Source organism: Lethenteron reissneri, chromosome 24 (assembly GCF_015708825.2).
Source record: "Lethenteron reissneri isolate LAM-NWPU_2019-01 chromosome 24, ASM1570882v1, whole genome shotgun sequence".
NCBI classification, from domain to species: Eukaryota; Metazoa; Chordata; class Hyperoartia; order Petromyzontiformes; family Petromyzontidae; genus Lethenteron; species Lethenteron reissneri.
The window spans coordinates 8,379,523-8,406,321 of record NC_083802.1 but is presented as its reverse complement, the minus strand read 5'-3'; the positions used below and the strand labels follow the sequence as shown (position 1 = coordinate 8,406,321).

Here is a 26,799-nt window from a genome sequence, read left to right as displayed (position 1 = left end):
CTCTGCAATGACAAAATGTAGTAATGGGCAGATTGAGCATAAACCGGTGTTCATGGAGCTCCCTTCTGAACTCGTTCTTTGTGTGGACTGACAGTGCTGGAAGAACCTTCGCAAGACTATAATGCACACATGGAAAATTAACTGCAGATGTTGACCTTCGAAATGGAAACAGAAAATAATTGTAACAGTTTATTGAAAAAAGACTTAGGCAGTACTTCAAATACAGGTCATTTACTACTATATTTACCCAAGAATATCAGTGTGTAACGCGCGTGACATCACTCCACGTAGACCAACCCCCCTCAATAGTAATCATGAACAGGTTACATCTTCCATATGGACCCACCCCTCATTAATAATCATGAGCGAGTGACATCACTCCGCATGGAGAACCCGCCCTAATTAATAATCATTAACAGGTGACGTCACTCCACATCGAACAGCCCCCCTCAATAATAATCATGAACAGGTGACGTCCTCCAAATGGACACCCCCCCCTCCATTAATAATAATTAGCGGGTGACGGTACTCCACATGGGGGGGGGCGAGGTGCCTCCTCCCCCCTCCTCAGCGCCAACTTATAACCCTCACGTGATCTCCGTAACACTATTGAGACATAGAAGTAAAAAGGACGTCATGATGAACAAGGGATTATTACCGTTAAATGAAATAAGTCCGTGTCACCGGGGCCTTACAATTTGCACACGAATGGATGCGACGGGGTATTAATCGGCACTCCCCATGCTGTTAGCGGGTAGCTCCTCCTTCTCGTCAACAAAGGGCGGAAGCGGGGTCACTCCAGTGTCAAGGATCATGGTCCAAGGGGCCAACGCCAATCCCTGGGAAAACGGATCCTGGGACACAAATCCCCAAACCCCGAGAGGGGGGATTGGGGGATGATGTCACCTTCCAGAAGGTTCTGGAAGGGAGGCGTGGCTAGGGCGGAGCAAGCCACGGACCTGTATATAAGCCGAACCTCTGAAGGGTCCGGCTCAGTCATCTCCAAGCTGAAGACCGAAGACGGAGCTGAAGATAGGACCCTGGGCCCCAAGCTCCGCTCTCCTTCTAAGGGCCGGAGCTCAGTGAGGCCAGCGGTCAAGACCCGGAGACGACCTTGGGACGGTCGGGTCAGAGTGGCCTCCCCTAGGCCCCAAGCTGGAGGGCTCAGAGCTCGCGTGGTCCCAGTGTTAGGAGGCAGTGTAGCCCGGAGGCCACGCCTCCTTAGGTATTGGGTGAAAGGGGCCGTTACCCCTTTGTGTTAGGGACCTTGTACTCAGTGTAGTTAAATACATATTGTTGCCTCACCTACGTTCTCCTCTGGTTCCTGACTCACTACAGATGCAATGAATATCATGTTGCGGTCTGCTTTTCGCTTGCAAGTTTCAGATTTACTGCAATACACCCGTCCTTGGACGGGAAAAAGGCTAAAAACATCAATAATGACCATAAAAATAATGAACAAACATAAATATTAATTGTACAATCTTGACTTAAAGCTTCCGTGTCTGCAGGGATTCATATTCTTGGGTCTTTCGGTAAAGTCACGTAGATAGGTTCAAAGAAAATAACAAAACATTTCTAAAAACTACGACGTTTCGATCGCAACACAAGCAGTCGTCTTCAGGAAAAGGTGGGTTAGCTTCCAAGGAAAACTGTTTATAAGCAGCCAATGATAATGTAAGTGATGGTTAGTTTTCCACCAACCAAAGGGCTGCCAGGTGAAAATTAACATGTTAAAGAGAGATTAGCATGTTAATGGAAGATCGCAGCGCCGCAACCAAGGGGTCAGCGCGCGGAATGACTGTGAAGAAAGCGCAAGTTTGAAATGGGCGTAAAGCACGACTAACATCGGCAGGTGGTAGGATGGGAACATCATAGCCAATTATGACTTAAACTGGTTGATAACGTCCTTCCAATGATTGCTCAGTGTGTACCCATCTTCTCGGTTGAAATTGTGTCTGTGTCTATATATATGGATGGCTTCATGAACGAATCTTTGTTGATAGCCAGTGGGCTTGCAAAGTACCTTCATCTTAGAGAGATCAATTTTGTGTGAGCCCACCGCATTAAAACAATGATCAATCACGGCCGAGGTATTGGTCCTACCGTGTTTCAGATCTGCCTGATGTTCACGAACACGGTCCGAGACATGTCTCTACGTTTCCCCAATGTAACTACTGCCACAAACACAACTTAGTTTGTAGACGCCGGGGTATTGCATGGCAGGGATCACATCCTTCACAGATGGGATCAAATCACAAATTTTATGTACAGTGTTAAATCCAACCTGGATCTTGTGTTTGCTCATTATTTTGGAAATATTTTTAGTGACCCCTGCTATGTATGGCAAGGTGATGGTTTGATTGGGTCCTCAGATGGTTCTTTCCCAACGGTTGGGGTGATAGCTTTGCGGTTTGTGTAGTCTGAATATCCATTCATCTTGAGGGCTTGGTGCACGTGTTCCAGTTCACTGCCTAAGTGATGACGGTCAGAAATACATTGAGCTCTATAGTGTAGAGTTTTGATGAGGGAATTCTTCTGGGATGGATGGTGGTGGGTGTCAGGTTTTAGGTAGGCATCCGTATGGGTGGCTTTCCTGTAGACAGCGTCCCATTGAGCCATCTGGTCTCCTTTCTATTTAAACATCCAAGAATGGTAACTTGCCATCCTTTTCCACTTCCATGGTGAATTTGATGGCTGGGTGTATGGAATTGTGGTGGCTAAAGAATTAGTTCAGAGCTGGTCAGCCATGTGGCCAGATGACAAACGTGTCATCTATGTACCTCTTCCACAAGGACGGACGTAGAGTGGATTCCTGGATGGCACCTGTCTCAAAATTTTCCGTGAAAACATTGCCTACAACTGGAGATAAGGGAGAACCCATTGGGGTACCTTCAACTTGTTTGTAGAATGTTCCATTCCAGGTGAAGTAAGTGTTGGTGAGACAGTGTCTCACCAGGGCCGGTACATCAGGATTCAATCCTTGTTGGACCAAATCTTCAATGATTGCAATGGTGTCAAGCACAGGAACTTTGGTAAGTGGATTCATAAGATATTTTTATTAACTTCATCGTGCAGTGGTTCAAGAGCCTTGATGTTAGCTAAAAGCTCCATCTGACGCACTCTTGAATTCTTAAAACTCTTTGCTTGATGTCCAAAGAGACTAAGAATCCCATATTTTATAATTAATGTCAACTGTCCTGCTATAATTTTAAATGTTGCCACTTTTAAAATGCATGGCATTTCCCCCTTGCTGAGCCCAACGACGTCCCAATTATTTTCTCTCAAGTCTGTCTCCATTTGGACAAAGTTTTCATACCCATTCATCTTTACACCATGCCATTTGTTGTTTGCAGATGCAATCAGGGGATTCAATAAAAAAATGCCACTGAAAACAATTTCCAGGTTCCTGACTTTCAGAACTGGTAATTGATTCTGAAAATGGTCACTGGTTTTCCGTTTGTTTTTTAACAAACATAATATGTGTATATAAGTTTATTTATATACATATTTACACCTATATGTTTATGTATGTGCATACAGCTGCTCACCTCAAACCTCTGTGAGCTCACCCTCTTGCCCTTCTTCATCCAGGTGATGCGAGGCCGTGGATCACCTGCCGTCTTGCACACAAACGCCGCCACCCCGCTAGACACTCCACTTTGATCCACCGGGGTCCGTGTGAAGTGAGGCGGGCCTGAGAGCGCGGAGACACACAAACCCAGAACATGTGACTACCTGAAACTTAGCACCAGCAGACAGACTGGATTTCAGGAAAGTAATTGACTCGGCTCCAGGAGACCTCGCTTTGGTATCAGGATATTGATGTGACTCCATTCTTGATATTGATTGGAGACTTTATGCAGACCATTTCATTGGGTTATCCCCAAATGAGTTCATCTAATATCGGTTGACAATTGCAGTATTATTATTCTTGTTTATCCACGAAAGCCTCTGTGAGTCTCAATACTTTTTTCAAGAGGGTCCTGCAAAGTTTCACATAAGTTGGCGATTTTGCAATGTGTAATCCTAATAAATGAACTTGCAGGTAATGTTTTTGCATTGGAATTTTTGGCCAATACCAGTTAAATTGCATTGGTCTTTTTTAACTAAAAGAACCTTCTGTTTGACATCACAATGACGTTTTTTTAAGTCTGAGTCAACCTAGTGTAGGAATGCATTAATTTACTATTTAGATCTTCATAGGACGTTCATTTCAGGGTTGAGCTATTCACAGTGAACCCGGCAACCTGCGTTCGACTAATAGCTACAGCTTACTTCAGTGGTCAGTGATATGAGGCTCAGTTATGCCCTCCTCCCTTTCACCAATCCTCATTGACCAGCATGGTGACATATTACCGAAAGAACCAGAGAGTAATGGTGACATATGGTCAAAAACCTCCATAGCTGACATGGTGTGGCAAGGCCTTTATCCATTGGTGGACTGAAAATGAGAGGACCTTATTTATTTGTTTATAGGATAACCATTTCAGTCTCAGTCAACCTAGTGTAGTACTTTAATTTGAATCTGAGTCCAAGTGTAGTAATTTGTTAAGTGGTCACTTTAAGTCCGAATTGTCTTAGTGTAGGGCAGTATCAAGTCTCCATTCTAATATAAACAATGTCCTGCTGGGTGTCCTTTTAAGTCTGAGTCAACTTAGTATGGGGGGGTCTTTAATAAATGTCAATTTCAGTCTGAGGTGACCTACTGAAGGCTTGATGATTCATTACCTGGAATACAAACGTTGCTGTCGCCCCAGGCCACTGTCGAGAAACTCATACATTATTCAACACAAATAATTCATTAAACAATAAACACCAACACATTCGACAGAACTCAAAAAATGTGCACTGCCCAGCAACACTTTTATTTAACTATGGTTAAGACTGGATTTCCGGGTAAGAGTCTTCATTGAGATTTGGCTTCAGATGGCTGGGTTTTCAGGATATGAATCATGATTGAGACTCGGCTCCAGGAAAGTAACAGTGAAAATATCTGATTCTTGAGACTCCATGAATCCCATTGAGCCATAATAAGACTCAACCTGTGGAAAATTCTATAAAGTATGAGAGAAACGCCCCTAGAAGACGCGTGTGACCGCGCTGCTTGATTCAGTGTTGGCGTCAGATTCAGCTGTAAATGAGACTTGCGTCCCAGGGGTGGTGCTGGTGTGGTCGAGAAACAGTAATAAAAAAATATAACAGCTTTGCTTCGCACCGTTTATTACAAATATGAAGGGGAAAAAATCCCAGGAAGCCAACAGCAATAACATGAAACAGCTGCAGAGGCAAAGCAAACATTGCCTCGGGGGGAAAGGTGGCCACAGAAGGCTCGCGGGGCTCATAATTGTTGTGTCCGAGCAGTGAGCCTGCACCACTGCGTCCTGGGTTCAAGCCTTGGCTCTGGGTGTTTCTCACTCTAAGTGGATTCATAATGGCTGCGTAAGAACCAATGAACCAGTACAATTCAGGTCCTTGGTTCAAGCCCCCAAGGCTGGGCTTCTCTCAATTTAAGAATGCTCATCTAGGTGATATCAAAGACATTAAACTAATACTGCTGAGATTCTAATTAAACCAAGCAGTGTGCTTAGCGATTTTTACGTCTCAATTCATTTACGAATCGTTACACAATGAAGTGATAAGATGATTGTGGCTTGTTATATAATTTAGCCAAACGCATCTCTGAGGGCTGAAAATTCTAAATGTCAGATTGCTGATATGCAGCATTAACTAGCATCATTGTCTTTTGGCGGAGGGAAGCCTTTTATTGAAGTGGCTCCTCACTCCATCTTGCTCCATCTCGCCCACGTCAGCCTCACACGTGCCCACTATCCACGGCTATATTCCTTCACCTCCCTCCCTACACTTTCTTCGTGTCGCCAGCAAGGTCAGCTACAAAGACAACCTGCCTTTCCCACCGCGCCTCTAATTTCAGTCATCTACCTTATCTTTCTTCACTCCTGTCACCCTGCACTATAGCTCACGCACGGTGGAACTCTCCACAGCGTCACGATTCACAACCTCCTCCTCTCTACACCGAGGATCATGAACATCAATGCCAGGCGTCGTTTCTCCAGCGGAAGCCCCCGCCGTCTGGAACACCATTCAGCTGCACATTCGCAACATTCAATCTACACCGACTTTTAAGAGAAACTGAAAGGCCCCACCTCTATTGTCTGGGCTTCATATTACACTAAGCTAGGCTCCGTGCCTCAGTCATGGTCATTTATGTCCATGAAATATGGCCTGCATAAGCCAGATGAGTGATGTGTGTTGGCCATGATGTGCCTCTGCCTAGCAGTCCCATCTCGAATGATGCATCTAATTTTACTACAAATTACATGTTCAATTAAGAATTCTGTGCGATTCAAGTCTGTACAAGTAAATATACTGTAAGTTAAATGTTGAAATAAAAGAGTCTCTGTGCTCAAATAACCGTGGGGAAGCATTCATCTCTATTTGTGAACATGAGCTAGCAGTGGAACTCCTTGTTCAAATGGCAAGGTTCAGCCTCTACACCGGATGTCCAATGTTGGCTTCCCACAAAAAAAGTGATGATAATAATTGTATCGACCACTAAAGGATGATGATGATTTTGATGATGATGCTGCTGCTGTTCAGATTGATTATTCAAGTATAGCTTTATTTTGATAAAATATAATGTTTTCTTGTATTGTCTGTCATATAGCTTATCTTGTTCAACCTGTTAGTGTAACATAACAGGATAAAACATTTATTTTTGCTACTATGGATCTAAACCATATAACCTACTCTCTAAAGCTAATCGGGAGTCAGTCCATTTATGTTTTTTTTAATTGTCTACAGACCTATCTCATATTGTTTTAACTCGCATTGGCTGGGATTCCTTATTCATCTATTGTTGTTTGAAGAACAAAATTTCCCTTTTAAAGGTTTTACGTATTTAACCACCGTATACGATTTTTTTAGATCGCAAACCACATCAGCACTATAATATCCTTTATGATCAATGATTGTATAATTTGCACATAATACAAATGAATTGTAAACATTCGAATGTATGCATGATTCAACGGCTGTATAATAGCATGCGAATGTAAAAAAAATATATTTTATAATGAATTTCTTATTTATCTAGGACAGCAACACTGCGTCGTACGACTCTAATTCAGGAGGGTCCTGCGATAAGTTTTTATGTTAAGATATTTTCATCAAATTAATGATTGTTTATACAAGTTGGAGGAAACTGAAACATCCGGATGAAACCCATGTGCGTGAGGGGGCAACTCTATCTCCAAACAGATGGAAACAGATGATGATTAGTGCATATGCTGTACTGTCTTCTCCTAGCGAGCCAAGAGATTATTCTTTATTTTCTTCGGTAAAGTCACGTATAAAGATAAAATAATAAATTTAATTAAATAATAGCATACGACGTTTCGATTGCAACACAAGCAATCATCATCAGGTATAATGAAATAGCGACATAGAATCTAACCAGAAAACTATAGACAGACATATAAGCAGACAGATATCACCAAGATACATAGAGAAAGCAACCCAGGTACAGAGAGGGGTGATCGTCTCTGTGGGGTGGCCTTAAATAGACAGAGGGGGGCGGAGGCAGAGAGAGGGAGGGGGTAGGGAAAAAATTTACATGTCAATGAGTACGAAGGGAGGCGTAGTAAAGTAAGCAGGCATAGAGGGAGACAGAACACACTAAATTAAATAAAATTAAGATTGAGCCCAGGGATCACAACTCAGAACCCACAGGAAAGGAGTTTCACAACATGTGTGTGATCCACCACCCCTCACCTCCACACAGCTGCCATCACCCGGCGATATATTTAATTGAATGACTAAATAATCAATACATGTCGAGTGACAATGTTGATGTTTATATTGCAGCCACTGATTGAAATAAATTCCTTTGCTGATGATAATAAAAGTTGCTGGTGATGGTGCTGCAGCAGAAATTTGAACGCGTGCACTTCACATTTTGAGTTGAACACTCTTATCACCAAATTAGTAGATTCTCCACTGAAATGTAAATATTGAGGCAACTTTGTTCTCCAAACAGCACTCAAAGCGTGCGTGCATGACTGCAAAAATTGCACGAGTATTTGCTTGGTCAGCCGAAAATGTAATCTCTGTACGAATGGAAATAAATGTCGACATTAAAAAATCAAAAACCTCCTGCATTGAGATTTTAAACACTTAAAAACTGTCAATACAGAACTAAAGTGGCTGGGTGTCTCTATAAAAGGGCATTTAATGACTTTGAATACATGCTGAGCAAAGCCCTACTGAAGTTCTGGGTTTGAGTCCTGAGTCGAGGTATCTGTTTATCTAGGGGGTCATAACGGCTGTTTAAAAAAACACACGGAGGCAACAGTGCTGAGGGTCCCGGGTTCAAACTCGGGGTTTGCGTGCGTCCCTTTCTCTTTCTCAGGTTTATAATGACAGTTTCAGCAACAATGAGTCATCTCCGCTGAGATGCTGTGTTTATATCCTGCTTTTTGCCACCTGTGATTAAGTTGTCATGTGTGTTGAATTTGACATCTCAATTCGGTCAAATTTTATTACATTAAATAAATTATACTACATTTGCTTCTTCCCTTCATATGGCTCAGCACAGGTCTATGGATAAAATACATAAAGCCATCGGGTGTCTAGCACGTAGAGAACCAATCTTAATAGAGATTGAAGGGATAATGTCGAGTGTTGGTTGAGAGAGCCCTAACGAAGGAGAGACACCGATTGAAGATAGGACTGTGGTATCATTTTACAACACTATTCTCTGGTGTGACAATCTAAAAACAACAAAGCTGCGATACAAATCGGAAGTTCTAGATTTGAAGCTTTCGTGACTGCAAGGAATCATATTCTTAGGTTTTTTCGGTAAAGTCACGTAGGTAAAACCGATGAGTTGTACTAACATTCTGATGAGCCCCCCCCCCCTCTCCTCCCCCCTTCAACTTGCTTATAAGGGATTACATCTTGAATCATTGCCTCACTTGATGCAGCTAATTCGGCTGTGACGGTCCCACCTGATGACGGAGACTTGTGTTGCCTCCGAAACGTCGTGATTTTTTGTTCTATTTTATTTTCATTAATTTTGATGTTTTACCTACGTGACTTTACCGAAAAAACCTAAGAATACAAATCAGAAGGTTGCAATTCCAAATCTCAGTTGGGAACCAATTCAACCTATCGTTTTTATTACTCTGGCTGATAGTTTATTTCCACAAAGTGAGTGCCACTTTGTGAAAATAAACTATCCCTATTGAGAGAATGGCCCCCACCATGAGAATGTGAAATTTCAACCAATGAGCTGAGAGACGCGAATGGTGACAGCACTGCCCAAAATTCGGATTGAGCGGGGAGACAATTTGACATGTCAAGATAAATAATAAGGCAACAGAGGTACCTGTGTTTACACCAGTATCCACCTTTCTGTCTGTATATGTTATTTTTGTGCAATTACTTATACAATAATAGTAATCATTCATTAATGTTAGGAATATATACACATGTAAAGATGTCGAAGGAGATTAATCAAATAATAAAGCCATTTGTTTATCCAGGAAAGCCTCATTGATGTGAAGCCTCATTTTGGGAGGGTCACTCATTTGGATGTTTGGTCAATTCATTTTTAAGGAGCAGTTTGATATTTGTGGGCAAAACCCCGAGTACCTGAAGATAACCCACACTACTACTTACACTCAAAACCACTATGTGCTGGCCACCTCGCAGCTCTGTGATCTGGAATTTCACATACCTCTTTGCAATCCACCAAATCTTGCCTCCAGAGCTCTGGATTACAAGCTTGCACATCTGGTTATTGGGTGAGTGTCAGCAAATGTGGTCCCCCACACACCAGCAGAGGTTTCCAGAACAATGACATTGGTTACACCTTCAAAGAATAAAAATCCTGCATGGCCTGAACCAACGTCCAAGGTTGCAACAACAAATCCCTGTACCTGCTAACACTATAATGTTAAGTGATTCAGTAAGTTAAAATATGTTTAACACGTAGGCTTTCGCGACCAATGTTATTCATAATCAACGATTTTTGGGTTTAGATCGCGTTTATTTATAAATGTGTCGTAACCCTCCACCACCCGACACGGCCAATCAGTAAAAAATGTGTCACGTTGACAAAGACAAATAGTTCACTGCTTTAGCCCACCGGTGTGTTGAAGCAACAACATTCACAATTTGAGTACGACGTTTCGCTGGTAATTACAACCAGCATCATCGGGCAATTCGCCAGAATGGTGAGGCTCTCCTGTGTCTCCCGTTCTTATATAGAGCAGCAGCAGGATGACGTCATCATTAACTCATTAACTCATCAGGTGCAAAGATTCAAGGGGGGAGTGATTGTAATTATATACTAGATTAGTAATCAGGCTATTGTTACGATGCGAGTTGTAGATTAGTAATCATTTGGAATGTGTTTTATTGTGATTATGCTACATTAGTAATCTGTTAGTGGTTGTTTCCCTTATAAGTAATTGTAATGTATCTTATTTAATAATACGCTTCCAGGCCGCACTAAGCCTGTAGCTGTCTGAGCGATTAAAGTTATTTCTGTTTCTCTCAATTTCAATCGATTCTCTAATTAGTCTTTGCCAGTAGTAACTAGTTTTACACAACACTTCCACGTTGTCAAAATCAATTGAGTGTCCCTGTTGGCATGCATGTTCTGCTACTGCCGACAGTTGTGTTTGTGATAGTTTAATATTTCTCTGGTGTTCTTTAAGTCTTACACTAACGTTACGCCCTGTCTGTCCAATATAGCAGCTGCCACATACACAATTAATCCGATATACACCTTCTGTTGATAATTTAGGTAATTCGTCTTTAGTGCACGTTACTAGTTGTTGAATTTTGTGTACTGTACCAAATCTTACTCTAATGTTTTGCTTTTGCAAAACACGGGCTAATTTATCAGTTACTCCTGAGATAAATGGTATTTTTATTGTTTTAATAATCTGATCGCTTTCAGCAGTGTTGCTTTGCGATCGTGATTTGGCTTTTAGTGCTCTGTTAATTTGAGCATTATTGTAGCCATTCTGTCTTAGTGCTTCTTTAACATGTTTAATCTCTCTCACTAGACTTTCACCATCTGACACTGTTTTAGCCCGATGTATGAGCGTCTTGATAAGAGAGGATTTCTGAGCTGGGTGATGATGCGAATCTGCATTCAGATAGGCATCAGTGTGCGTTGGCTTTCTGTAAACGCTGTGTGTTATTTTACCGTTTGGGCCATGCCCAAGTAAAATATCCAGGAACGGGAGTGTGTTATTCACCTCCATTTCCATGGTGAACTGAATGGCCGGGTTTTGTGCATTGAGATGATTTAGAAAATCGTTAAGTGTATCTTTACCATGTGGCCAGACAACCAAAGTGTCATCCACATATCTAAACCAAAAGGATGGTTTTAATGTGCTCGAGGCAAGTGCTCTGGTTTCAAAGTTTTCCATGTACAAATTTGCTATAGCAGGAGATAAAGGAGAGCCCATTGCTGCTCCCTCCCTTTGTTTAAAGAATTCGCCTCTCCATAAGAAGTAAGTGTTATTTAAACAATGGTCTGCGAGTTTCGGAATATCTTTTGGTAAACCTGTATTCTTTACCAGTGTATCAAGTAATTTAAGCGACTCGCTCACTGGAACCTTAGTGAATAGCGAAATCACATCAAAACTCACCAAAATATCATTAGGGTTAAGTTTAATATCTTTGATCATATTCACAAGATGTTCTGAATTCCTTATGAATGATGATGTCCTACCGATGTAAGGCTGAATTTGTTTAGTTACATATTTTGCTAATTTATAGGTGGCAGAGCCAATTGTACTGACTATAGGTCGTAAAGGGATGCCGACTTTATGGATCTTTGGTAGCCCATACAGTCTAGGTGGTTTTGAAGCCCTTGGCTTCATTAGGAATTGCTCATTTTTTGGGATTAATGAATTTGCAATGATTGCAGTAGTCTTACGTTCCAAAGTATTGGTTGGATCTCGTTTAATTTTAATGTAGGTACTTTCCTCTAATAAATCTTTAATTTTATTATCATAATCGGCTCGTGACATCACTACTGTAGTGCGGCCCTTGTCAGCTGCTAGGATTTGAATATCTTTGTTTAGACGAAGCTCTCTTAAGGCTTTTGCCTCGTTCGAGCTAATATTTACTTTAGGTACTTTACTATTCTCAATAATGTTGGCAACCTCGTGTCTAGTCATCTCTGCCTCATTATGTGGAAGGAGTCTTACTGCTGATTCTACCTCAGCAATTATCTCATCCACTGGAATTGTGCGTGGGGTAACGGCAAAGTTAAGGCCTTTAGAAAGGACAGAAATCATGTCAGTGGTTAAATCAGTGTTAGTCAAGTTCATTACGGTTTTGTTTTCAAATTGTTCGTTTTTAATAGGGATTTGTTTATTGTAAAGTCTAGAAAATTTGTTAATTTGGTTAGCATTTGTTAGATTAAACACATTATCAGCCGATTGTTGTGTTATAGTATCGATTATATTCCAATCATGCATGGACACACTATTGCTTATATTTAAATGTAAATGCTTTAGCGATTCAGAAATGTTGGATAATTCACTCCTGTTGTGTTGTATTCTCTCTATTAATAATAATTCGCTAGCTTTGTGTAGTATTTTGTTAGCCTTAGAAGACTTTATGTGATGTGTTATTTTAACTGCGTTTGGTATTACCTTCGAATCTCTGCACCTTTTGAGGAACGCCAATGAAGATATCAATTTCATCCGCTTAATGCGGAGCTTCTCCAATTTTCTGGTTTTAAGAAAAGTATCCTCCCCATAGAGGTTAGTCAGTTTAACACGTAGGCTTTCGCGACCAATGTTATTCATAATCAACGATTTTTGGGTTTAGATCGCGTTTATTTATAAATGTGTCGTAACCCTCCACCACCCGACAGAGCACTTGCCTCGAGCACATTAAAACCATCCTTTTGGTTTAGATATGTGGATGACACTTTGGTTGTCTGGCCACATGGTAAAGATACACTTAACGATTTTCTAAATCATCTCAATGCACAAAACCCGGCCATTCAGTTCACCATGGAAATGGAGGTGAATAACACACTCCCGTTCCTGGATATTTTACTTGGGCATGGCCCAAACGGTAAAATAACACACAGCGTTTACAGAAAGCCAACGCACACTGATGCCTATCTGAATGCAGATTCGCATCATCACCCAGCTCAGAAATCCTCTCTTATCAAGACGCTCATACATCGGGCTAAAACAGTGTCAGATGGTGAAAGTCTAGTGAGAGAGATTAAACATGTTAAAGAAGCACTAAGACAGAATGGCTACAATAATGCTCAAATTAACAGAGCACTAAAAGCCAAATCACGATCGCAAAGCAACACTGCTGAAAGCGATCAGATTATTAAAACAATAAAAATACCATTTATCTCAGGAGTAACTGATAAATTAGCCCGTGTTTTGCAAAAGCAAAACATTAGAGTAAGATTTGGTACAGTACACAAAATTCAACAACTAGTAACGTGCACTAAAGACGAATTACCTAAATTATCAACAGAAGGTGTATATCGGATTAATTGTGTATGTGGCAGCTGCTATATTGGACAGACAGGGCGTAACGTTAGTGTAAGACTTAAAGAACACCAGAGAAATATTAAACTATCACAAACACAACTGTCGGCAGTAGCAGAACATGCATGCCAACAGGGACACTCAATTGATTTTGACAACGTGGAAGTGTTGTGTAAAACTAGTTACTACTGGCAAAGACTAATTAGAGAATCGATTGAAATTGAGAGAAACAGAAATAACTTTAATCGCTCAGACAGCTACAGGCTTAGTGCGGCCTGGAAGCGTATTATTAAATAAGATACATTACAATTACTTATAAGGGAAACAACCACTAACAGATTACTAATGTAGCATAATCACAATAAAACACATTCCAAATGATTACTAATCTACAACTCGCATCGTAACAATAGCCTGATTACTAATCTAGTATATAATTACAATCACTCCCCCCTTGAATCTTTGCACCTGATGAGTTAATGAGTTAATGATGACGTCATCCTGCTGCTGCTCTATATAAGAACGGGAGACACAGGAGAGCCTCACCATTCTGGCGAATTGCCCGATGATGCTGGTTGTAATTACCAGCGAAACGTCGTACTCAAATTGTGAATGTTGTTGCTTCAACACACCGGTGGGCTAAAGCAGTGAACTATTTGTCTTTGTCAACGTGACACATTTTTTACTGATTGGCCGTGTCGGGTGGTGGAGGGTTACGACACATTTATAAATAAACGCGATCTAAACCCAAAAATCGTTGATTATGAATAACATTGGTCGCGAAAGCCTACGTGTTAAACTGACTAACCTCTATGGGGAGGATACTTTTCTTAAAACCAGAAAATTGGAGAAGCTCCGCATTAAGCGGATGAAATTGATATCTTCATTGGCGTTCCTCAAAAGGTGCAGAGATTCGAAGGTAATACCAAACGCAGTTAAAATAACACATCACATAAAGTCTTCTAAGGCTAACAAAATACTACACAAAGCTAGCGAATTATTATTAATAGAGAGAATACAACACAACAGGAGTGAATTATCCAACATTTCTGAATCGCTAAAGCATTTACATTTAAATATAAGCAATAGTGTGTCCATGCATGATTGGAATATAATCGATACTATAACACAACAATCGGCTGATAATGTGTTTAATCTAACAAATGCTAACCAAATTAACAAATTTTCTAGACTTTACAATAAACAAATCCCTATTAAAAACGAACAATTTGAAAACAAAACCGTAATGAACTTGACTAACACTGATTTAACCACTGACATGATTTCTGTCCTTTCTAAAGGCCTTAACTTTGCCGTTACCCCACGCACAATTCCAGTGGATGAGATAATTGCTGAGGTAGAATCAGCAGTAAGACTCCTTCCACATAATGAGGCAGAGATGACTAGACACGAGGTTGCCAACATTATTGAGAATAGTAAAGTACCTAAAGTAAATATTAGCTCGAACGAGGCAAAAGCCTTAAGAGAGCTTCGTCTAAACAAAGATATTCAAATCCTAGCAGCTGACAAGGGCCGCACTACAGTAGTGATGTCACGAGCCGATTATGATAATAAAATTAAAGATTTATTAGAGGAAAGTACCTACATTAAAATTAAACGAGATCCAACCAATACTTTGGAACGTAAGACTACTGCAATCATTGCAAATTCATTAATCCCAAAAAATGAGCAATTCCTAATGAAGCCAAGGGCTTCAAAACCACCTAGACTGTATGGGCTACCAAAGATCCATAAAGTCGGCATCCCTTTACGACCTATAGTCAGTACAATTGGCTCTGCCACCTATAAATTAGCAAAATATGTAACTAAACAAATTCAGCCTTACATCGGTAGGACATCATCATTCATAAGGAATTCAGAACATCTTGTGAATATGATCAAAGATATTAAACTTAACCCTAATGATATTTTGGTGAGTTTTGATGTGATTTCGCTATTCACTAAGGTTCCAGTGAGCGAGTCGCTTAAATTACTTGATACACTGGTAAAGAATACAGGTTTACCAAAAGATATTCCGAAACTCGCAGACCATTGTTTAAATAACACTTACTTCTTATGGAGAGGCGAATTCTTTAAACAAAGGGAGGGAGCAGCAATGGGCTCTCCTTTATCTCCTGCTATAGCAAATTTGTACATGGAAAACTTTGAAACCAGAGCACTTGCCTCGAGCACATTAAAACCATCCTTTTGGTTTAGATATGTGGATGACACTTTGGTTGTCTGGCCACATGGTAAAGATACACTTAACGATTTTCTAAATCATCTCAATGCACAAAACCCGGCCATTCAGTTCACCATGGAAATGGAGGTGAATAACACACTCCCGTTCCTGGATATTTTACTTGGGCATGGCCCAAACGGTAAAATAACACACAGCGTTTACAGAAAGCCAACGCACACTGATGCCTATCTGAATGCAGATTCGCATCATCACCCAGCTCAGAAATCCTCTCTTATCAAGACGCTCATACATCGGGCTAAAACAGTGTCAGATGGTGAAAGTCTAGTGAGAGAGATTAAACATGTTAAAGAAGCACTAAGACAGAATGGCTACAATAATGCTCAAATTAACAGAGCACTAAAAGCCAAATCACGATCGCAAAGCAACACTGCTGAAAGCGATCAGATTATTAAAACAATAAAAATACCATTTATCTCAGGAGTAACTGATAAATTAGCCCGTGTTTTGCAAAAGCAAAACATTAGAGTAAGATTTGGTACAGTACACAAAATTCAACAACTAGTAACGTGCACTAAAGACGAATTACCTAAATTATCAACAGAAGGTGTATATCGGATTAATTGTGTATGTGGCAGCTGCTATATTGGACAGACAGGGCGTAACGTTAGTGTAAGACTTAAAGAACACCAGAGAAATATTAAACTATCACAAACACAACTGTCGGCAGTAGCAGAACATGCATGCCAACAGGGACACTCAATTGATTTTGACAACGTGGAAGTGTTGTGTAAAACTAGTTACTACTGGCAAAGACTAATTAGAGAATCGATTGAAATTGAGAGAAACAGAAATAACTTTAATCGCTCAGACAGCTACAGGCTTAGTGCGGCCTGGAAGCGTATTATTAAATAAGATACATTACAATTACTTATAAGGGAAACAACCACTAACAGATTACTAATGTAGCATAATCACAATAAAACACATTCCAAATGATTACTAATCTACAACTCGCATCGTAACAATAGCCTGATTACTAATCTAGTATATAATTACAATCACTCCCCCCTTGAATCTTTGCACCTGATGAGTTAATGAGTTAATGATGACGTCATCCTGCTGCTGCTCTATATAAGAACGGGAGACACAGGAGAGCCTCACCATTCTGGCGAATTGCCCGATGATGCTGGTTGTAATTACCAGCGAAACGTCGTACTCAAATTGTGAATGTTGTTGCTTCAACACACCGGTGGGCTAAAGCAGTGAACTATTTGTCTTTGTCAACGTGACACATTTTTTACTGATTGGCCGTGTCGGGTGGTGGAGGGTTACGACACATTTATAAATAAACGCGATCTAAACCCAAAAATCGTTGATTATGAAGTTAAAATATATATACATAATGACCTGGATTTATGCTAGAAATTGCTTTTCCCTTTGGGGACTGGAATCCTGCTGAAGTATATAAAACAATAAGAGATTATCATTTTTAAAACGCACCTAAAGGCCCACTTTGCGAAAAACAAGCAAACTCTGTCGTCAGCGAACGAAATAAATCAAAGCATGGACCATTATTTTATTATAAAAACTATTTCCCAGAACAAGTTAAACATTTTTCTTAACGTGAGACATCATATATGTTTATATTTTCTTTCTTTTGTCTCCCAAGTGTATTTTCATTGTTTTAGTGACATCACAATATAAATAAATGTCCATTCATGTCTGTTCAAGAAAGCAGTGTAACATCACATTGTTTCAAGAAATGGCTCAAGATTACATCACAGAATGACTTCCAAAGTCCCTTGCCTTGTCTATTATCCACACCAGGTGGTACACCGTTTATATGCCCTGCAAAGAGCATCCATTGCATGGTAAAGTAAACAAAATATGCTCAAATTTGCTGATTCAAGTGGCAAAACAAATGTGATTTTTTTTGGCAGTCATTCGTAACTGGACTGAAACCATTAACTCACAACACGATAGTAAACTAAAAAAACACAAATGTTGTGTTGTACTCAGAGTGAGAAGATAAGGTTGGCCTGTGTTGTGCCCGTATACGAATAAAAAAGTACCCTCGACACAACGTGTTGCGGAAGTCACTCATTACACATGTATTACGTAAAAACACATAATCTCTATGTATATATCAATAAAAACATACATTGTATAGTATTGTTGTGTCATTTAACATACCTTAATAATAGGCATAAACATATTTAAAAGTGCAATTGTCAACGGATAATTAATTAATTAAATATTCAACAGTGCGGATAAAAAAACTGTAAAGGAAAACACTCGTGTGTAAAACAGCGTGGTAGACCAAGGCAGACTGAGGAGAGCGTCGCATTGGCAACTTTTGCGGTCTCACAATCTGCGTCACTACTTCTTGTCGGGAAATAGCACGCGACGGCCGAGAATATAAAAAAACAACCCCGCAAATTTGAAATGGCACGAGAATAAATTTGTTGCAAAACCGCGATTATAAAACCCGCAAATATTAAGGGTTTACTGTACTCACAGTGCCAGAATCAGGTATATCCAGTACATCATTTATCATGCGCCGTCTTAATGTATTATGGGTCATAAATAAATCGCATTCTACTCGTGAGATTGAAGAAGCCAAAACTGGAACACAGTTTGCTGCTTAAACAAATGCTTTTGGAAATATTAGGCCAGAAGGCCCATCCCATGATATACCTTGTATTTTTTGAGTGGTGAAGCACACCCTTGTCTCGTAAATGATTATATCTAGAATATTTAGCATGAAGTTCGAACACCCCAGACCTCAGAGTCAGACGTAGACATAGCCTCGGGAGAATTCTCTATCGGAGCAATGTGGGAGAAACACCACCAGGTCGCCGTGCGTAGCTGCTTTTCTTCAGCTTTAAGAACAGATGGCAATGAGTGCGAGGGGAGACGGTAATGAAGTAAGACCCACACGTCTGCACGTTTATGAATTATGGACACTTCTGAGCACTGCTTGCACTCACTGGCTACTATTAAACGTGACTTTCCTCACCTGAAAAAGACTAATAATGAGGCTTGGAAATTTGCGATTGTGTTAAAAATGACGTGTTTTTTTTAATTTCAAGGCAGAAACGTGGGTTATATTTTCATTATTAAAGATACATAGCAAAGTGTGTCTCTGCATATACAAGTGTGGCACTCCACTCAACTTCAATGGTACTCTTGGGCCAGCATTAAAATATTCAGATGACCATTGCCCAAAAGCCAATTGTAACCCAAAACCTAACCCTAACTTTAATCTTAACTCTAACCCAAATCGAAACCCAAACCCTAACCTCTGATTTCACCCTAACCGTAGCCCTAACCATGACTCTACCCCAAAAGGACTACAACTACTGTTGAGTTTCGACTACAGGTGATGATATTGATGATATTGTCATGGTAAGGATGAAGACAATGTCATCTGATTATTTAACAATTCTGAATGAATAGCCTCTAAATTTTGATTTAAAGCTTTCGAGACTGCAGAGATTAATATTCTTGGTTCTTTCGGTAAAGTCACGTAGAAGGTAAAAAATGAAAAATAAAACAATAAAATTGTTTTATATTTTTATTATTTTATTGTTTCCCTTCTACGTGACTTTACCGAAAGAACCAAGAATATGAATAGCCTCTAATTATTGTGAAAGATAATAATCGAGCACCTATATATAAATAATCAACACCAATCTAAATGCACAAAAGGACCTGGTCTAATCAAGGGTGGCTGCTCAGATTCAAAGTCAGGATCTCAGTGGTGCTAGCTCGAGAAATAGATACATACTCGGACCAACGACTCAAATTCATGATCGAAGCAGTGCAGTCCCAGTGTCTCGGAAACAGCTCCTTGAGCGAAACTTCCAGACTCAGAGGACTTCAGCCGAAAAACGTAGCAAGAGATGACTATTTTCTTGGTTCTTTCAGTAAAGTCACGTAGAAGGAAAATAATAAAATAATAAAAATAAAACATAATAAAATAATTCTCACGACGTTTCGGCTACAACGCAAGCAGGACGGCTGCTTGCGTTGTGGCCGAAACGTCGTGAGAATTATTTAATTATGTTTTATTTGTATTATTTTATTATTTTCCTTCTACGTGACTTTACTGAAAGAACCAAGAAGATGAATCCCTGCAGTCACGAAAGCTTTAAATCGAAAGATGACTATTTGTCTCCAACACGGCTTGAGAGACAGTCAGACATCCAGCCCCAGGGCTTGAACCCAGGATCTCAGCAGTGGTGGTTTAGTGCATTTGACACCACCATTATGAACCTGCTGAGAACCATCTTCCAAAACATTGGCAGAGTCTTACACTTGCTCATTAAAAATGTTTCCACCCTCGACTCCCCCTGTCCTTCATTGGATATGACGTGTTTTCTTGTTGCATTTAATTCAGCCAAGTGCGATTCGCATGGAAACCTATTAATTTAAAATGCTCGGGTGTGCGTGTGTGTGTATGCTTTCATATATTTGATGGGCGGTTTATTTTGTTTTCTTTTCGTCCAATGTGACTTTAGTGGAGGTGACAGGCAAAGCTGGTGAATTGAATTAACAAATGGGGAGGAGTGCTTGCTTGATGAAAAAAGAAATCAAAGTCAAAGTGTCCCCCTCTAGTAACAAGAGCATGGGATTGATGCTCCTCTCAGCTGGTGACCCTGAGCCAGCAGTGGAAATTCAACATTCTCATTCCAGAGGTCAATCTATCTGTAAAGTTACCACAAAATGGTCTTCATTATTTTATTATCAACATCTGGTAGTAATGATGATGATTATGTCAATGATGATGACTATGCTACTGCTGCTACTGATACACTGGAATTCATCTTGCAGCGCAGTAGGTTTTGGAGTTTTATAAAATCTGCATGATCCACTAATATATGTCTCCAAAGTGCTGATTTTCAGGCAAATGCAACCGTGCCCAACTAGGGGGTAAGTCAACTCTAGACCAGAGCCCTTTTAAGTCACCGATGCAAGTTGCCTCCTCTTTATGGTTGTGCTAAATAATGCACCATCTTGGTGAACCGTGGGTATTTAAATAAATAATAAATGCTGCATCTGGTAGTCACCAAAAACAAAGTAACTCTTAGGCTTTCCGGACCAATGTTGGCCAGTTGCATTTGTTTAAGCAAATGACAGTCTGCTGAACATGACTGTATGAACAAAACAACAAATGAGACGGACATTACAGACAAATGAGAAGAGAAATTTTAGATGGTACAGATGAAACAAATTAATACATTAATAATTTAACAAATTGGCGACCCAAAATGTGATCATGGAGAATAAAGGGTGCATTATTGCATGCCTACCCAACACTCACTCACGGCCAAGTTGACCTAGACCAGCGGTCGGGAACCTATGGCTCGTGAGCCATACACATGGCTCTTCCGGTGACGGCATATGGCTCCCAGACAATTTTGAGTTGAAAAAAATTATTATAATAAAAAATAAAATCAGTTTGGAACTGATTTTAAAATACTTGTGATATTGCTTAATAATACTGTGTCATTTTAAAGTAAACAGAAATTAGTTTTGAAGATAAAATTTCTCGGGTCACGGGTCCCGTGACCAGCAGTCACATTAAAAGTAAGACATTTAATTTATTATACGTTAAAAATACTATATGGCTCTCAATTAAATATATTTAGAAATATTTAGCTTTTATGGCTCTCCCAGTCAAAAAGGTTCCCGACCCCTGACCTAGACAATGTCTAGAAATTATTCAGATGCCACTTGCCACTGATGTTATCAATATCCAAGCATAAATCGCATGGCCGCCTATGACCTGATGGTCATTTAAAGGCTGAGTAGCCTAAGGACTAGTTATGATATCACTCGCCATTCTCGTCAAAGATGGCTGGGATTCAAACTCAGGTCACCAGGATTCACTGAGCAGTGCACTACTTGCTGTGCAACCACTAAGCACACACATTCAGAAACACATACACATTAACACACAAACACAGACCTCCACACGCACACAAAAAACCCCTGTATAGCCTTAACAGACTGTTGGGGCAAATACTTTTAGCGAGCACCTATGAAGGCCAGCATGGTACACGAAGGGGTGGGTCGCCAACACCACACCCGACCGCCTTTGTCTCCCCAGTGGCGATGTTTACACACTACACCAGGTACCCATTTGAGGCTGAGTCGACCTAAGGGAGGCCCAGGACCAGTTCAGAAATTGGTCACTGGTGTTGGCCGTGAGCAGGATTCGAACTCGGGTCGCCAGGTTCGTAGTGCAACGTGCTAACCGCTACACTACTGCTCCCCACACACGCACACAGACACACACAAACATACGTAAATATACAGAGCAATACCTGCCTCTTGGCAAGAACAAGATTGCAATAACACGCCAACACTGCCTGAACGTTCTTACCCATTGCAACCTCCTTTTCCTGATTACACAGCTGTGGCGGACGCATGCGAATGAACTAATGAATTAAGCCAGTAATCGTCGAAAGTGCCCCACAACGATATTGACTGCTCTGCGTTATTGGCTTCGGTTCCATTCTTTACCCAAGCACTCCACTCAATGTGAATTACATTTCTCCGCACTAAAACACTAAGTAAATATATAAATATATGTGAAAAAATAACCGAGCACTCAGGCTAATGTTGGCTCACTTTCCCCGTCAGAGACCAATGTTAGTCTGATGGCTAGCATTGGTAGGCAGGGATCGATTTTTGGCTGGGAAAAAATAAATAAAAACGAGCCAATAAAAACAGCACAAAGTATTCGATGAATTTTCAAGGACGGCCAAGATAATTTTTTTAAGACTCGGGGGTTGCAGCAAGGCTGAATGAATCAACCAAGCGGGTTTATAGCCATCTGTAAGTGGAAGATTTCTGCAGGAATCATTCAATTACTACAATTCCACACTCGACGATTTATGCTTGAATTGTATTCTTATAATGGTAATTGCAATGTTAAAATACACATCCATATATTTGCGTGAGCACCTGTGTGTGCATCCACGGTGGTTGCTGTGGTAGTTTTGGTAGTTTCAGTTGTTCAAGTGGTAGACCCAGTGGTCCAAATAATCCAAGTGGTAGTCATCTTGGTCCTGTTTGTCCAGTCAGTGGTCCCAAGAGAGCCGAAGGGCATTGTGGAGCACATGCTGTGCTCAGTGGGATGTTGGGCTGTATAGCTATGTATATATAGTATAGCCAAGGCTAAAGCTATGTATACATAGCTGCCCCATATATACACTGGATAAAACAGTTATTCCATATATAGTCTAGGCCACTACACGATGCTCCACGCAACCTCCCACTCCAACCACGGTTTATTGATTCCAAACTTGGTAGGAATTATATTCGATAAGAATTGAATTACAATTCTAGGCTATGGAATATGGGAATCTCCCAGCTCTAATGTCCATTATATCCCTCAATATCTCAGTACTGTATGTCCATAATGGCCGCTTCCGAGACATATAGCCAACATTGACGAGTGTTTAGGTTCAGGAGCGGGGGCTGAGAATCTCTCCCAGAAGGCTCATCATGACCTTGGGTTCATTTGAAAATGCCTTTTTCTGTCTGGAAAGTTCGACATAAGCAAACACAATTTTTTCCTAAAATGGTTACAAGATAATCAGTTGGTCAACCTTAGAGCTTTAACGAATACACGACTCAATTTTTTTTTTTATGAAAGGGGTGGTGTACGTACTACAACAGCAGATTGTTGTTTCTAACTCATTAATAACTCAATTATGTCAAGCAAATGTCACCAACACATCCTTTAATTCTAGATTTGAAGTTTTCGTGACTGCAAGGGTCCATACTCTTTGTTTTTTTTTGGGTAAAGTCACGTAGGTAAAAATAAATTAAATCACGACGTTTCGGAGGCAACACAAGCTTCCGTATCAAAACAGTAATTTTGTTGTGACGGTGCCACCTGAAGACGGAAGCTTGTGTTGCCTCCGAAACGTCGTGATTTAATTGATTTCCTTTAAAACACATCCTTACCATGACAATATCTGCTCAGTGTCCTATCATCTTGTTAAATATGCAGCCCAAAAAAGAAGCAGCTCTTCTCCAGTAGATAGAACTCACGGGCTGTCCTACATGGGTTCACCGCTTTGTTAAAGAGAACAAAATACCTCAAAGAGACGAGAAGGAGGACAGCTGTCTGGAGTGCTGTAATGTTGTCACTGTCGCATAACTACTGCCGTTTTTAAAATAATTTCACTGGAATGTAAGGTTAAAGTCCTTTTGATTCGTTAAAAAGTCTTCAGACTCATGTAAGAGAGCCTGGGAGATACAGCATAGGTGTGTAACTTCTATAGAAGGACTACTTGTATGTTTATGTATCTCCTTAACTTGTGGACCATTTATTAATTAAGGGAGTTAAGTCAGTCAAAGTGTCTGCCTGTTCAAACAAGTGTGTGACATGCTCATCCCCACAGTAGCAGGCTTGAGCAAGTGATGAACTTTCTAAACTCCCATGACAAGAAAACTGCTAACTTGCCACAAGGCATTGCTACTCATATAAATGATCCCAGAGGAATAATGATTAAAATGATGATGGGGTGAGTTACCGAGAAATACAATTAAGCATTAAGATGTCTTAGTCTACCTCTTTAAGCCTCAGGCCTAACCATTGAATACTAAAAATGTTAATCAGACTGGAGGAAGCTATTTTTCTATTTTTCACAGATGGTGCCTTAGTCTGAGATGTTAACTACCTCGCCTGGCATATTGGAGGTTGTCAGTTCGATCCCCACTCTTGATGCTTATATATTTGTTACATGCTAATTTCTTACATTAACATCACTAACCCCGGCCACTTCTTTATAACCCTTGAGCTACACCCATTTCAAACCTTTAAAACAGTCTGCCTCAGCAGCAGACCATGCTTTCCCACTTGATGATGGACGCTTGTGTTGCGCCCGAAACGTTGTGATTTTTTTTTATTATACCTACGTGACTTTACCGAAAGAACCAAAGAGTAGATATTTGGAGTTTGCATGTTCTCCATCTAGATTGTTCACCGGGTCCTCCCGGTTCTCCCTCCACATTTAGAAACATGCGTTTAGAGTATTTGGCTGCTATCAATTTCCACGATAAGCCTGTTCGGTGAAGGTTTGAAAACCAGCTAATCAGCTCATTGGGCCTCACCTGGTAAAGCAGAAATAAGTATAACCAGTAAAAACAAAGTTTTTCACTATAAATCCTTTATATGCGTGGTGGCTAGAGTCCTCTCGTCCTCTGGCTTGAGATGGCTGCCACCTATGGGTCAGATGATTGCATTGCACCATTAAGCAATTGGTAATTAAATATAATATTTTTGTCCTAAAAAGTGTAACATTTTGGAAAAAAATGTTCACAAACATTAATTGTCACGCACAACGAGTCTGTGTGCAAAATGTCAGCTCGATTGGATCACGGGAAGTGGGTTAAAAAACGACCGAAAGATTTGCACGGTCGTAAGCAAGCAAGCACGCAAGCAAGCAAGCAAGCGAACTCAATATAAAGGATTTAAAAAAGTTTATTGTTTAATGTTCTGTGGTGAATCAAACAAGAGGTAAAATTTCATTGATTTTCTCGCAAAATCTTAAAGTTTTTCACATAATGTAAGAAATAATGCATCATGCTCTCATCTAATGAACATCAGCGACAATTCTTTATAATCTTTGTATATGTTTTTGTGAAATTACGTCAAAATGAACGTGGCTCGTCAAGTCCGGGTCTTCACAAAATAATTAGATTGAATTAGTTTGCCGCTGGCTGCAGAGCGCAAGTGTAAAAAAATAATACAATAAACACACTGAATAAATTGCCCAGCTTACATGACAAACAGCTTAATGGAATGGCACACAGTAATTGGATTGCAACTTAGGGAAAACAATTAAGTATGAAACAAACTGTGACTTGTTGGAAAGTCCATTATTGTGGTGTCATTTACTACATGCTAAATCCGTGTATATGCATACACAGAACATTGCACAGACTACCTATATTTAACACTGTGCACAGCTGGTAACACTGAACATGGATACCATCTCTAACACTGTATAAATAAGAGCACATATCCCAAATATATAACATTGCATAGAGCTACCTATGAGAGCCTAGATTCACGATGCAAATGTGGTGCTATGAAGGGTTGCAATCCAGTTGCAGGCGATAGCTTGCACAAATATTGCATTCTGTAAATAGGACTTAAAACTGCACATAGCGCCTAACACTAGATATAGCTCCTATTAGATTACCTGGATGCCACAGCAGTATAAAATGTTACGATTCATCAAATAAAATTAAATATTACATTTATGGAAAGGTTAATGAAAATTATACATTTAGGCTGATGTAACTAAATGAGGCCGTGTAGAAGCCATCAAACAAATGAGATAAGCACAACAAAGAAGAAAAGTAATCGAGTGTCGAATCGTGACTTTGAATCATAGAAATCCATCGAATTGAAGAGGCTGCCGATTGTGGTGGTGAATCATTGCCTGCCTACAGCACAGTGTGCAAACCACTCCACAAACCCTCCCCGCATCGCGCCAACACACAAACACGCACGGAAAACACACTCACGCATACTCTGGTGCACACGCACGTGCACACACAGAGAAAGAGACAATTGGCAGTAAGCTGGCTTAGGAAGGAGAGAGGCAGTTGCCGAGGATACGGACGCAGAAAAAGTACAGTGACATCCCAGGTGAATACAGCATCTCCATTACATGTGCACCCGGGGGAGCGAGCGAGTAAAGCGAGAGTCTCTCTCTCTCCGTAGAGACTCCCTCCCTTCCCACTCTCTCTCTCTCTCTGCATTGTCTATCTCTCTATTCTTAGCCTGTACCTCTACCTCCCTCCACAGTATCTCCCATAGACTCTCACTCTACATCTCCATCGCCTCTGAATAAATGGATAAGGGTATTTTTCAACACTGCCTCTGGGTGTTCTGGAAAAATGTTATCCAACAGAATTTGTTCCAGCGGCAAACCTCGGAGCGGCGGCGACTTCTCCAAGTCTCATCAGCAGGGCGGTGTGTCCTGTGAAAAT

General features: G+C 40.4%; 1 protein-coding gene across 8 annotated transcripts in view; it reads right to left on the bottom strand.

The window, feature by feature from the left end:
• Positions 1-26,799, bottom strand: part of LOC133346502 (receptor-type tyrosine-protein phosphatase delta-like) — a 225,848-nt gene that overhangs the window by 105,727 nt on the left and 93,322 nt on the right. For all 8 annotated transcript variants that reach the window (XM_061558121.1, XM_061558119.1, XM_061558125.1 and 5 more), the window contains exon 3: positions 3,552-3,697. In XM_061558121.1, coding sequence (XP_061414105.1) covers positions 3,552-3,697 — 146 coding nt within the window. The remainder of the gene's footprint in view (positions 1-3,551; positions 3,698-26,799) is intronic.